We start from the raw sequence: 14,514 nt of genomic DNA on the forward strand, positions 1-14,514 counted from the left end.
AAAATAGACAAGATCTTGCTACCATGGAAAGGAACATACTTGTGGAAAAATCACTCTGATTAACTCTTTAGTCATATCCCAGTTTACCTATTTGCTTATGGCCTTGCCTACACCTAGCAAAATGTTGTTTTTTTTTAGCAAAAAAGATTCCATTTTATTTGGAACGGAAAACCAGACAAAATTTAAGGGGCCTATTTATATAATTATTATGAATTTGGAGGGCAGAAATTATTAAATATTAAAACATTAGACCTCTCACTAAAGGCGTCAGTCATACAAAAGTTATACTTAAATCCGAACTGGTTCTCTAGCAAATTAGTAAGAATGTCTCACCCCATGTTCAAGAATGGCCTTTTCCCCATTATTCAGATTACAACCACTCACTTTCGGTTATTTGAAAATGAAATCATCTCCAAAATATCCCCGTTTTTAAGACAAGCCATAGAAAGTTGGTTGTAATGTCAGTTTAATTCACCAGAAAAGAACAAACAAATAATACAACAAATATTATGGTTAAACTCAAATATACTAATTGATAAAAAAATAAAAATATTTGGGGAATAATAATACATTTAAAAAAAAGGTATAATCTTTGTAAATTATATCATAAATAGGACTGGTGGAGTTATTTCACACATGCAGCTAACAAAACTATATGGAAATGTCTGCTCTACCCAAAATTACAACCAACTAATTGCAGCATCAACACAAAAATCAAAGAGGCAAGTGCAAAGGGGAAATAGTAAGGCACTTGTCTGTCGGCCCTGCATTAAAGACCAAAATTGGTTAAAGAAAATTGTGATAAATAAAAAAGCACCAAAGGACCAAAAAAAAAAAAAAAATCGACAGCTGTGCCATATAGATTGCAAAATAGTTGGGAAGAGATTTTTGATGTACTGATTCCATGGCACATGGACGATGTCGGATTCACAAAACGACGTCGGATTCAAAACTTATAATTTTCCAATTTATATTATGATACAAAATTCTTGCAACCAATAGAATGTTATTTACAGTGCATTCGGAAAGTATTCAGACCCTTTGACTTTTTTCACATTTTGTTATGTTACAGCCTTATTCTAAAATGGATTCAAAAGTTTTTTCCCTTCATTAATCTACACACAATACCCCATAATGACAAAGCAAAAACAGGTTTAGAAATGTTTGCAAATTTACAAAAAAAGAAAAACAGAAATATCACATTTACATAAGTATTCAGACCCTTTCCTCAGTACAGTACTTTGTTGAAGCACCTTTGGCAATGATTACAGCCTTGAGTTTTCTTGGGTATGACGCTACAAGCTTGGCACACCTGTATTTGGGCTCTGGCTGGGCCACTCAAGGACATAGAGACTTGTCCCGAAGCAATTCCTGCGTTGTCTTGGCTGTGTGCTTAGGGTCGTTGTCCTGTTGGAAGGTGAACCTTCGCCACAGTCTGAGGTCCTGATCACTCTGGAGCAGGTTTTCATCAAGGATCTCTCTGAACTTTGCTCCATTCATCTTTGCCTCAATCCTGACTAGTGTCCCAGTCTCTGCCGCTGAAAAACATCCCCATAGCATGATGCTGCCACTACTATGCTTCACCGTAGGAATGGTGCAAGGTTTCCTCCAGACGTGACGATTGGCATTCTGGCCAAAGAGTTCCATCTTGGTTTCATCAGACCAGAGAATCTTGTTTCACATGGTCTGGGAGACCTTTAGGTGCCTTTTGGCAAACTCCAAGCGGGCTGTCATGTTCCTTTACTGAGGAGTGTCTTCCGTCTGGCCACTCTACCATAAAGGCCTGATTGGTGTAGTGCTGCAGAAATGGTTGTTCTTCTGGAAGGTTCTCCCATCTCCACAGAGGAACTCTGGAGCTCTGTCAGAGTGACCATCAGGTTCTGTCTCTGAGCTCTACGGACAATTCCTTCGACCTCATGGCTTGGTTTTATCTCTGACATGCACTGTCAACTGTGGGACCTTTTCAAATCATGTCCAATCAATTGAATTTACCACAGGTAGACTACAATCAAGTTGTAGAAACATATCAAGGATGATCAATGGAAACAGGACGCACCTGAGCTCAATTTCAAGTCTCATAGAAAATGGTCTGAATACTTATGTAAATAAGGTATTTCTGTTTTTTAATACATTGCAAAAATTTCATAAAAATCAGTTTTCACTTTGTCATTATGGGGTATTGTGTGTAGATTGATGAGGATTAGAATAAGGCTGTAACGCAACAAAATGTGGAAAAAGAGAAGGGGTCTGAATACTTTCCATATGCACGGTATATGGGGGATACAACCATCCCAGCTCTGCAGATTTTGCTGGGAAGAGACAACCATTAGATCATTTGTTTAGGGTTAGGGTTACTGCTGGGTGATTTGAAAAGTTTTAGTCAATCGATCAATAATAAACATTTTTGCTAAAAGCATTATGATCTTTAAATTTACTTCCTGTAGAAACTACGAAAATAGAAAGGTTCAGACCTTTTGTGAAACATCACAGCACATTTGAAAAAAATAGAAATCAAAACTGGATGGTCTTCAGAGATAGATGGGATGGGTTGAGGGTAAGTGAAGGATGGGAAAAAAATACATTTAAAAAAGATAACTATTGTAAAATATATTGTGTCCGTAAAATATACATAGTATGTATAACCTGGAAGTAGAAGCCTAAGTGTTGTTGTCCATTAGTTTACTCCAATTAGGGGAGGGGTGGTAGGTTTAAGGGAACATAATAAAGGAAAATATATAAAAAATAAATATGTATAATGCATGTACATACATGTACAATGTATTTACAAAAAATATAATGGGGGATTGGAAATTATACAGACAATTACATTGATGGAAGCTACAATATATCTGAAATATTAAAGCTGATCTACCCCCCATAGAAAAATATGAATAAAATTAAAAAAGTTACGACTACGCTAGCTACCGCTAAGCTAGCTAGCTAGCTAGCTACCCCTAAGCTAGCTAGTTAGCTAGCTACCCCTACAATAAGAGATGGGGGATGTTACTACTTACTCCCACTTTGACAGAATGGTATTAGAAAGAAGGTCTGCTAAATTGATTCCCTTTACCTTTGGTAGATATGACATTTCAGTGTTTGCCTCTGACCAACATTTTTAGAGGCCCTACTCTTTGCTGCAGAGACAGTGTAGCTGTTTTAAAGCTAATGTGCTGCAATTCTCCACATTTTGCCATGGCTTATGCCATGTTCTTATGCTATCCGAGTGACTCAAACATAACAAAATCAATGTGGGCCCCATGCCATGACATTTTTGGTATTTTAGATTCTCCCTGACTATCTAAATTTATTTTGGTGATAGTTTCACAGATGATCTTTAAAAAAAAGATATGAGGCTCCATTATCTTTACTACATACTTTATATCTGGTTTTAATTGCTTATACACTGAAAATGTTTACCATTCAGAAAATTATTTTCAACAAAATAATAATATATTTGTATTATATATTTTGGAGTAGCGGCAGCTAAATGAATATAGGGGAAACACTCCACTCTTGGATACGTATATAGCAGTTCCCTTTTTTGCTGATGTACATTACACTGGGCTTGCATTGCAATCTAAGTCCAAATCTGGGTTAAAATAATATTCAAAATATTTAATTTGCGGCTGTCTGGAGTGTCAGATGGATGGGACTTTCAAATTTAGGATGATTCCATTGCGGCAGATTTCATACACCCAGATGGGACTCCAGTAGGTCAGGTACCATCAAACAGTGAATCCTACATTTTATTTAACTAGGCAAGTCAGTTAAGAACAAATTCTATTTACAATGACAACCTTGGAACAGTGGGTTAACTGCCTTGATCAGGGGCATAACGACAGATTTTTACCTTGTCAGCTCGGGGATTCGATCTAGCAACCTTTCGGTTACTGGCCCAACGCTCTAACCACTAGGCTACCTGCCGTCCCCTAAATAACTTGTCTTATCAAACTAGACACTCCATCCGACATGAATACTCACTACTTCCTCTTGTGTTCTCCTGCACCCTCTATGTTGTAGCTGGAGATCTTAACCAGGCCCTCCGCTTTCTCCTCCTGACGATTACAAAGAAAGAAATAGGTTAATCATACACAACTACTGCAGCCATGATAGCCTGGTTACTCCACAATGAACCCTATGAGTGTTCAGTCCACTTTAACCAGGCTACTGCAATTCCAGTGAGCACAAGACGTTGAAAAAACATATTTACGAACATATTTTGCGCATGGTAATTTTGATAAGGACTGCCTCATAAGAGGCAATGCTTATCACAATTACCAGGCATAAAATACATACAGCTAATGCCAAATCACATTGCACAGTGGAAACCTGTTTAGCTAGATAAAACAGAACCGTTTGCAACCACAACCAAATGCAATAATACTATCAGTCATAGTGATAAATGCAACTATCTGAGCCATGTTATTATTGGGCCTCTATCACATTATGTGCATAAACCTGCCAATGAGATACAGTGAATAATATGACATAATAGCATATTGTCTATTTTATGCTGTAGCCTGTCCAAGGACTTCAGATGAAAATGAACTTTTATGGCTAACACAAGCACTTTTACTGTACATTGATGTGAGGCGTAGAACGCTGATTCATGTGCATTGTCTATCAACGCAATAAGATGAATGCACTTATAAGATCGTGTTCACTTGGGGTATATTCAGTGAAGTGAAACCTTTCGATAGAAATGTTATGAATGAAGCTGCCACGACTCACCATTTTCTTCATGACAGACAATCCCACCTGTTCTACACAATACCATACAATCTACACAATTCTGTATGCACCCTCCTGAACAGTTATCAAGTCCTGGAATATTAAAGCACCGTACATGATTGTGTAGGTTTGTGTATAAGTGTTTAACAGTTTTCTTCCCCTGACCCTTTTTGAGGGGGGCTGAGTGGGGTGTTGGGGGGGGGGGGCTCAACTGGGTTAGCACTGGTAACATAGTTCTAACTAATAAAACAGTTAATATATTCAATTAAACAGTTAATAGAACAGTTCATATTTATAACAAATAAAACAAAGGACCTCACCTGCTGACTGGTGTACCAATAGAGAGAGGGGCCCTTGAGGACGAACCAGAAGCGCTGCCACTTCTGGGTCATGAACACACTGCTCTCCTTCCTCTTCTTCCACAGCCAGCCGTCACACTCGGGCCGACTCAGCTCACGACACGACACACGCCGCCTGCTCATCACTTTACGCGTGCCTGGGGGGGGTGGTGGTGTGTGTGTGTGGGTGGGGTTAGACGGGAGAAGGTATCAAAGTTATGGTAACACAATCTCATGCACATCGAAATACCTGCTGCGAAAATAAGTACAGTACATGTAAAGTACTGTAAATAAATAAGGAAAACTGATTTTTAAAACCCAAACTTACCTTTTGTCGACCCCTTTTCTTGTTCTTTATCCTCCTAAAATTAAAAACAGCAGAGAACTTGTACTCAATTCAATTCAGTCTGAAAACAACGTAATTGTCTATCCAAATTGTCTTTCCTAAAAGCTCAAATGTAACACATTAAAACATCACATGTAGAGAGCGACTACAGAAACTAACCTCATCGCCATCATAACCACCACCAAAAAAACGGGGGGGGGGTGTGTGTGTGTGTGTGTGTGTCTCTCTCTCTCTCACCGTGTGTCCGCCCATCTCAGGACACGAACTGACGGAACTGATGCTCGCTCTGCCTAGTTCTATTACCCGGGGGGACGGACTTCTGGAGGGTGCAGAGCCCTTTCCGTTCGGCCCGGGGCTGAGCCTGGACCCCTCCAAACCCTCAGCTTCTCCTAGGCCCCACACACACACACACAGGTGAGAACACTTTTTTATACACAGCACAATTACAATCACTACAAACCGCAACAACTAACATTCTGTCTCCAACAGTCTTACTTTAGCTGGAATTTTGTGTCATGTTCAGTAGCAAAAATATTTTGTAAGGTTTTCAAAAAAGGATAAATTCCTCCCTTTATTGGCTTAATTCTTCAATGTTCTTCCCTGTTTTTCTCTTGTTTTTTTCCCCAACTGGTTTTGGTGGATGCCGAGAGTAACTGAACAGGGCCCTGTTAGGCTATCTACTGAAACATGTAATGGTGATAAGCGGGTCGTCGTCCACTTCAAACTGTACTTATTTCTGATACTTACTTGAATGATAAATAGTGATGCTTGTTCAAATGACAAAAGGAATCAATAAAAGGTAACTATTATTACTATTTACTGTAATGCCTGTTCGGCTATTCCTTCTAAAGCTTACCATATTGGCCTATGTGCCCCGGCACAAGTTCTACGAGATCGTCACTATCTGGCCAAGTTGCAAAGGCAGATTAGCCCAGGCTAGTTGTTCTACAATTTCTCTTCTTTAAATTTGATATGAAACCTAACCCTAAACTTAACTACACTGCTAATCCTATGCCTAACCTTAAATATAGACCAAAAAGCTACATTTTGTTTTCATAAATGTTTACAATTTAGCCAATTTTGACCTTTCAGCGTCAAGTGGGAACCCTTCTACCATTTATGGTCATGTCTATGGTTCCGACCTGATGACAGGTATGAGAGGTCCCCCTGGGACCCCCTGGGACATAAGGTGTATGTCAGGCTGCCGTCCAATCCCCTGTCGCTGGACAGCTCCGACTTCTCCTGGCCCACGGGCTGGATATCCACTTGCCCTTGAACTGCAGCCCTACATACAGGTAGAGGGGGCACACTTTACCACACTCACACTATCCATCCACAACACTATATGTCAGCCCTGCACACCACACATGGGATGGAGGGGAAGAGGGAGCACACTTAGTCACACTAACACCAAAGATGGTTTAGAATGAAGATATGTAGAAACTGCTTCTAATAGAAATTCAACATTGTGCATGTAGGTGATGTCATGGCGACTAAGCTCATGCGCAGAAACACATCATCGGGTGTAATGGTCGACCTGCGCATGTGCAGGCCATCAAATCAAAGGCACTCCTTCGATATAAAATTGTTCTTGACGAAAAAAGAAAACGCGTCAGTTTGTCACTTTCATGAGGTTGGAGTAATAACATGTTCAGCTACTTGGCTCGAATCTAGGTTGTGCCTTTAGATTTTGAGAAAATTAACAACTAAGAAAGAATGTTTCACTTCTCAAACCCCAATCTGGTCTGCAGAGTCTGCTTCGCAAGCTTTCCCGGAAGTCTTGCGATGTTGGGCCTCTGGGTTTAGAAACTCACACACGCACCACACACACACACACACACACACACACACACACACACCACGAGTGGGAGGGGCCAAAAACTATAGCATTGATTTTTAACCCTAAAGCAGGAAATACAAATGCAACACATGAAGTTAGGGTATTTTTCGAGGTGGTGAATATGAACTAATATCAATGTAAGACCATTGTGGAGGTTATGAAAGCAACTGACAAACTTTCATCTTAAGGTCAACTTCCCCTTTAAAGTGCCATTAAATTTGGATATATCATTTCAACAAAAACTCATCAGAAGTCAGAATTCATCTACACTCCCATAGGAGATCAGTATGAGACCGTGTCAAATGTTTTTCAGACAGTAGCACAGGACACAACATAAATGTATTGCTCTAATGCACCAGGGCTTTGTTGGTTTCCAGTATTCTGTGGGTGGGCAAATATTAAATGGTCAATGACAGTCTATGACAGCCTTAATTGCATTTGCATCATGACCTCAGCCATTGGTCTATTACAGAATCATGCTGCCTGTTGCCGACAGGTCAGACAAGTTGTGCAAGAGGAAACATTTGTGTACTCACCTGAATGACAGGGACCTGACTGAGGCTGCTACTCTCTCAAATACGGAGTGTTTCTGGTTGCCCTCGTCTTCTTCTTCTTCCTCCTCTTCCTCTTTCTGAAAACCAGCCAGCAGAAAACGTGAACCCCCCCACCCACTTCAGTTGAAGAGACAGGGTGTGAAGTTGTGAACTCTGCTCAGTTCCTTTTAATACAGTGTGTGTGTGTGTGTGTGTGTGTGTGTGTGTGTGTGTGTGTGTGTGTGTGTGTGTGCGAGCTGAGCCACTGCGCGCCATGTGGACCGAGCCCTCAGGACAAATGGCAGCTTTTATCATCCACATAAAATCCTAGTCTTCAGCCTCCACTCACCTGTGGCGCACACACACCAACAACGCGCCTGCCCCGCCCACCTGAGGATCTGCCTTTTTCAGCCATATATTTCCTGTGTTTGAGGGGTGAAAAATCCACTTCTCATTTACATCTCACTGGATTAATTGCTTTTATTTTACTCCTTCGACTTTTTCACACTTTTACGACCATGGAAATGTTTGTAATGACCTGTCAAACACACCCCGGTAAAGGTTGAAATGGGCTCAATGGAATACACTTCCTTTCCGTTGCATCTACAAGAACGCTAAAGCTTCATCGGGGACTTAGTGCACTGTCTCAAGACACTTACATCACAAGAAAGACAAGAAAGATAACTATTTTGATGCGTGTACAGTTTTTGTGGATTAGAATTGTTTTAATTATTTAATATAGTTGAAATGCTCATAAATTAGATGCGCTGAAATGAAAGCAACATCCGAAAATGAACACTCGTATTATAGTGATATTATGTCTGATCTCGCAAACATTTACATTTTACATTTAAGTCATTTAGCAGACGCTGTTATCCAGAGCAACTTACAAATTGGTGCATTCACCTTATGATATCCAGTGGAACAACCACTTTACAATGTAAAGTGTGTTCCGATAGGTATAATCTAGAGCCATGCATGTTGATTTTTAATCCAATGGTATTCTGCTATTGACACATTTGTTAAATTATGCAAGAGAATGTGACAACAACACTAATTAACGAGGCAGTCTAGACAGCACAGCTTAGTGCAGGTAGGGTAGACAGAACAAGTTGTTGGTGGTTACAGCCCTGTTCCACCCCTTGATGTTAATATTCATATATGCAAATACACCAGGTGGGTTTTATGCAAATTAGGTACATATACCTTTAAAAAATATATATATATTGGTGTTAAAATATATACCTGATATAGTAAGAAAATCTATATAGGAGTGCACTCTAAGATTTAAAATTATTATTTTTTTTTTTAAATTACATTTGACAAATTGAATACCTGAATTCCATTATTTGTCCATGTAAGGAAAATGTTTTATGTGCTTATAATTATTATTGGATTATAAAAATTCTACGTTTGGAGTATCGCACGAACACACATACAAGTGTCAATACACACGACTGACAGACACACGACTGACAGACACAATACACACGACTGACAGACACACGACTGACAGACACAATACACACGACTGACAGATACACGACTGACAGACAATACACACGACTGACAGACAATACACACGACTGACAGACAATACACACGACTGACAGACACACGACTGACAGACACACGACTGACAGACACACGACTGACAGACACACGACTGACAGACACACGACTGACAGACACACGACTGACAGACACACGACTGACAGACACAATACACACGACTGACAGACACAATACACACGACTGACAGACACAATACACACGACTGACAGACACAATACACACGACTGACAGACACATGACTGACAGACACAATACACACGACTGACAGACATGGCTCGCTGTCTCAGTGTTCAGACTACAGCACAAGCTGGCTTTAACACGGTAAGTCATGTAACAAGGGGTGGCGGAGTAGTCAGCTGTGTGTGCATGATAGAAGAGTGTGTGTATGAGAGGGAAAAAGTGTGTGTGTGTGTGTGTGTGTGTGTGCATGTCCGTGATTTGTTTTTCTGTATAGACAGAGACAAGACAGTCGGCAGGGTGAGAGCATGAAGGATAAACAGTTAAACCCAAGTGACCAGAGGTTATCCAGAGGAAATCTGCTCTATGAAAGCCTACAGGTCTAAATGGATGTGTTTCCTTGGTTCAGTATGTGCTGGTGCTGGTGGGTGGGTGGGTGTGTGTACATGCCTGAGTGTAAACGTGTGTGTGTGTGTGCATCCTCGTGAATGCGTGTGTGTGCGTGCGTGCGCGTGTATGTACGCATGCAATGTATCCTTCCCACTATGCTCCAGCAGCCTACCTGAGGCGAGGGGGGCTGTTGGGCTGTCTCTTTGCTTCTCAGTGACACAGGGACCTTCTTGAGGACCAGCGTCACTCCACTGGGGTTCTCCCTCAGTTTCTTCACTAGGTTCTTCCTGCTCCAGCCAACCTGACAATGCAGAGCACCATGGGAGCTGGAGTTCATATAAAGTTGTGCTTGGCTAGGCCAGACTTGGCTCCAAGTAACACACAAGCACACAAAATACTCACCACAATCTGGTCATTGACTTGGATCACCTCGTCCCCAGCCAGTATCTTCTCACAGAACTCAGCGGGTGACTGCAATACACAAGCCAATAATTAACACACACACACAAACGCACACTATACGCACACGCATACTATAGAAAATGTACGACAGATGTAACATTGTGGCTGGGATTTGACGTCTGACCTTAATTGGTTTAAAAGAGGAATCAAATCAAATCTTATTTGTCACATACTTCGTAAACAGCAGCGAAATGCTTACTTAGGGTCAGAGGTTAAAAGTCTGAGTGGGCTTGTGTACTACATCATGCATACTGTACGTGCACACGTACTGAGTGTGCATGTGCTGTTCTCTCTAGAATGCATACAGACTGCTTCAGATAGACTCCAGTAGCAGTAGCCAGTGGAGTCAGTCTATATTCTGATCATGACATCATGGAAAAACACATGTCTATCCCAGGCTGTCCCAGAGAACAGACCATCCTGTACTAAAGCTTGGTTCCCTCTATCCTTTCCCTGGCAAGCCTTCATCTAACTGGGAGAGTAATAAAATAGCCAAGCCCCCAACCTATGTATTGATTTTATCTTTATTTAACTAGGCAAGTCAGTTAAGAACAAATTCTTATTTTCAATGACAGCCTAGGAACAGTGGGTTAACTGCCTTGTTCAGGGTGTTTTTACATTGTCAGCTCGGGGATTCGATCTTGCAACCTTTCAGTTACTAGTCCAATTAGGCTACCTGCCGCACCACCCATCACCTAGGAATTATCAGCATTGTATTTTATATGTGCATTTGTATCATTTAGAAGATGCTCTTATCCAGAGAAATGTAAAATTAGTGCATTCAAGTAAGTTCGGAAAAACAACCGCCTATCACAATCATTGCAGCCATTCCATTCAGGTCTATGTACATGTACTGTAATAGCAGACAGACACAGCCAAGTCAGGGCCCGAGTACATATGTGAACCACCTAAACTGACAGGGAAAAACTCCTGGTCATAAAAAGTGACCTGTGTCAACCAGTCAATATCATCGTTAAGCAAGACATTTCACTTAGATATTTCACGAACGACCATTCAAGTTTTATTTGTCATGCACAAGTACGGTGAAATGCTTAACTTGCGAGCCGTTCCACTAATGACCATTAAAGCGGCATTCTCTTTCACAACACTAAATCCTCAATGATCAACCTAGATAACGTATGGAACGCAGTAGGATTACTTACAACCACATTGGATTACCAGTCTTAGATACTGTAGGTCAGTGGTTACATCCCAAGTGGCACCAGATTCCCTATAGTGGACTACTTTTGACGAGAGTGGTGTGAAGCGTGAACAATCCTCCCACTGTAGCAGCTTGTGATAAACATTATGCCTTTATAGTAAATAGTGGTATCATTATACTGTGATTATACTGGCTTACAGCCGATGCCATGAGGTCCATGTTTTCTGATGATTCTATCTACCGTGGTAATCCCCCTGATATTTGTGGTTTTAACAGAGTACTTGCACTTGGCAACTGTCCCTCTACAGAATGGCAGACTAATGTTAGCTAGATTAACTAATGGTTATTTAGAAATCTACAGTGCGCACAAAGAAACACACACAGTGTATACAGTGGGGTACTAAATTACTAACACCCTTGATAAAGATGAGCAAAAATTATTATTCAAATACTGAGAACCTATTGTATGCACCCCCCCCCCCCCCCCCCCAAAAAAAAAATGGGGGAAATTATATTATACTAATACAATTGCTCAGAGAAAGAGATTTTGTTTAACAATTAATACTTTTTTCTGAAAAAAGGTAGGGGTCAAAATGATTAACACTCCCTAAAGATTCTCATAAATAATGTCGTCAAAAGTTTAGCATTTGGTCCCATATTCCTAGCACACAATGACTAAATCAAGCTTGTTGGATGCATTTGAAGTTTGTTTTGGTTATGTTTAAGATTATTTTGTCCCCAATAAAAATAACGGTAATGTATTATGTCATTTTAGAGTACATTTTATTGTAAATAAACTTCTACATTAATGTGGAGGCTACCATGATTACAGATACCCCCAAGACATGCTAACCTCATACCATTACAAATAATAGGGGAGGTTAGAATGTCTGCTATTATCTTGGGGGTATCTGTAATCATGGTCGCATCCACATTAATGTAGAAGTGTTTAGAAACATATTCCTATTTAAAATAAAATTGACTCCAAAATGACAATACATTATTTACCATGTATTTATATTGTGCAAAAAATATTCTGAAACACAACCAAAATGAACTGCTAATGTATGCAACAAGTTTGTAGTTACAAGCTTGATGTAGTCGTTTTGTGCTAGGAATGTCAAACTAAATACTAAACTTATGACTTATAGGATATGATTATATGATTTCTAGGAATCTTCAGGTGGTCAACAATTTTGCTAAACAAAATCTCTTTCTCTTAGCAATTGTATTAGCATAAAACTATATAATTTCCCTTTTTTTGTTGTTGCATACAATATAGCTCAGCATTTGAATCATTTATTTTACACAGTCATTATTGCTCATCTTTTTCAAGGGTATCAATACATTTCAGGCCCGATTGTAAACCCCACCCACCCACGCAGTACAGCAGACCTTCTAAATGTCAAGGTAATGCAAACCATTAGTCCTATGGGGTTTGTTTAACCTGTTAGGGCTGGGGGGCAGTATTTACACGGCCGGATAAAAAACGTACCCGATTTAATCTGGTTACTACTCCTGCCCAGTAACTAGAATATGCATATAATTATTGGCTTTGGATAGAAAACACCCTAAAGTTTCTAAAACTGTTTGAATGGTGTCTGTGAGTATAACAGAACTCATATGGCAGGCAAAAACCTGAGAAGATTTCATGCAGGAAGTGGCCTGTCTGACAAGGTGTCGTTCTTCTTGTCTCTGTTTATTGAAGAGTCAGGATCTTAGCTGTAACGTGACACTTCCTACGGCTCCCATAGGCTCTCAGAGCCCGGGAAAAAGCTGAACGATATCGAGGCAGCCTCTGGCTGAAACACATTATCGCCTTTGCCAAGTGGCCGATCAGAGGACAAAGGGCTTAGGCGCGTGCCCGAGTCGACCCAGTGATATATTTTCTTTCGTCTGTTTACCTAATTGCAGATTCCCGGTCGGAATATTATCGCTTTTTTTACGAAAAAAATGGCATAAAAATAGATTTTAAACAGCGGTTGACATGCTTCGAAGTACGGTAATGGAATATTTCGAATTTTTTTGTCACGAATTGCGCCATGCTCGTAACCCTTATTTACCCTTTCGGATAGTGTCTTGAACGCACGAACAAAACGCCGCTGTTTGGATATAACGATGGATTATTTTGGACCAAACCAACATTTGTTATTGAAGTAGAAGTCCTGGGAGTGCATTCTGACGAAGACAGCAAAGGTAATAACATTTTTCTTATAGTAAATCTGACTTTGATGAGTGCTAAACTTGCTGGGTGTCTAAATAGCTAGCCCTGTGATGCCGGGCTATCTACTGAGAATATTGCAAAATGTGCTTTCACCGAAAAGCTATTTTAAAATCGGACATATCGAGTGCATAGAGGAGTTCTGTATCTATAATTCTTAAAATAATTGTTATGCTTTTTGTGAACGTTTATCGTGAGTAATTTAGTAAATTCACCGGCAGTGTTCGGTGGGAATGCTAGTCACATGCTAGTCACATGCTAATGTAAAAAGCTGGTTTTTGATATAAATATGAACTTGATTGAACAAAACATGCATGTATTGTATAACATAATGTCCTAGGGTTGTCATCTGATGAAGATCATCAAAGGTTAGTGCTACATTTAGCTGTGGTTTGGGTTTATGTGACATTATATGCTAGCTTGAAAAATGTGTGTGATTATTTCTGGCTGGGTACTCTGCTGACATAATCTAATGTTTTGCTTTTGTTGTAAAGCCTTTTTGAAATTGGACAGTGTGGTTAGATTAACGAGAGTCTTATCTTTAAAATGGTGTAAAATAGTCGGTTTTGAAGGTTTTGCATTTCTAAGGTTTTTGAATAACGCGCCACGGGATTGCACTGGCTGTTACGTAGGTGGGACGATTTGGTGCCACCTAGCCCAGAGAGGTTAAAGTAAAGTGCATGTATATGATCATGTTTGGTAAGAGCCCATGGCATTGGGCTCTGAAGGACGGGGGTTG

General features: G+C 40.2%; 1 protein-coding gene across 3 annotated transcripts in view; it reads right to left on the reverse strand.

Annotated features, from left to right (window-relative positions):
* The window catches only part of cnksr1 (connector enhancer of kinase suppressor of Ras 1), a 90,005-nt gene that overhangs the window by 22,948 nt on the left and 52,543 nt on the right, over window positions 1-14,514 (reverse strand). For all 3 annotated transcript variants that reach the window (XM_014210100.3, XM_014210099.3, XM_014210098.3), the window contains 8 exons: window positions 10,333-10,401; window positions 10,103-10,231; window positions 7,792-7,886; window positions 6,558-6,700; window positions 5,653-5,804; window positions 5,398-5,431; window positions 5,052-5,227; window positions 3,982-4,055 (listed from right to left, as the gene is read on the reverse strand). In XM_014210100.3, the coding sequence (XP_014065575.1) occupies window positions 3,982-4,055; window positions 5,052-5,227; window positions 5,398-5,431; window positions 5,653-5,804; window positions 6,558-6,700; window positions 7,792-7,886; window positions 10,103-10,231; window positions 10,333-10,401 (872 nt within the window). The remainder of the gene's footprint in view (window positions 1-3,981; window positions 4,056-5,051; window positions 5,228-5,397; window positions 5,432-5,652; window positions 5,805-6,557; window positions 6,701-7,791; window positions 7,887-10,102; window positions 10,232-10,332; window positions 10,402-14,514) is intronic.

The sequence above is a fragment of the Salmo salar genome, chromosome 09 (genome assembly GCF_965601325.2).
Source record: "Salmo salar chromosome 09, fSalSal1, whole genome shotgun sequence".
In the NCBI taxonomy this organism is placed as follows: Eukaryota; Metazoa; Chordata; class Actinopteri; order Salmoniformes; family Salmonidae; genus Salmo; species Salmo salar.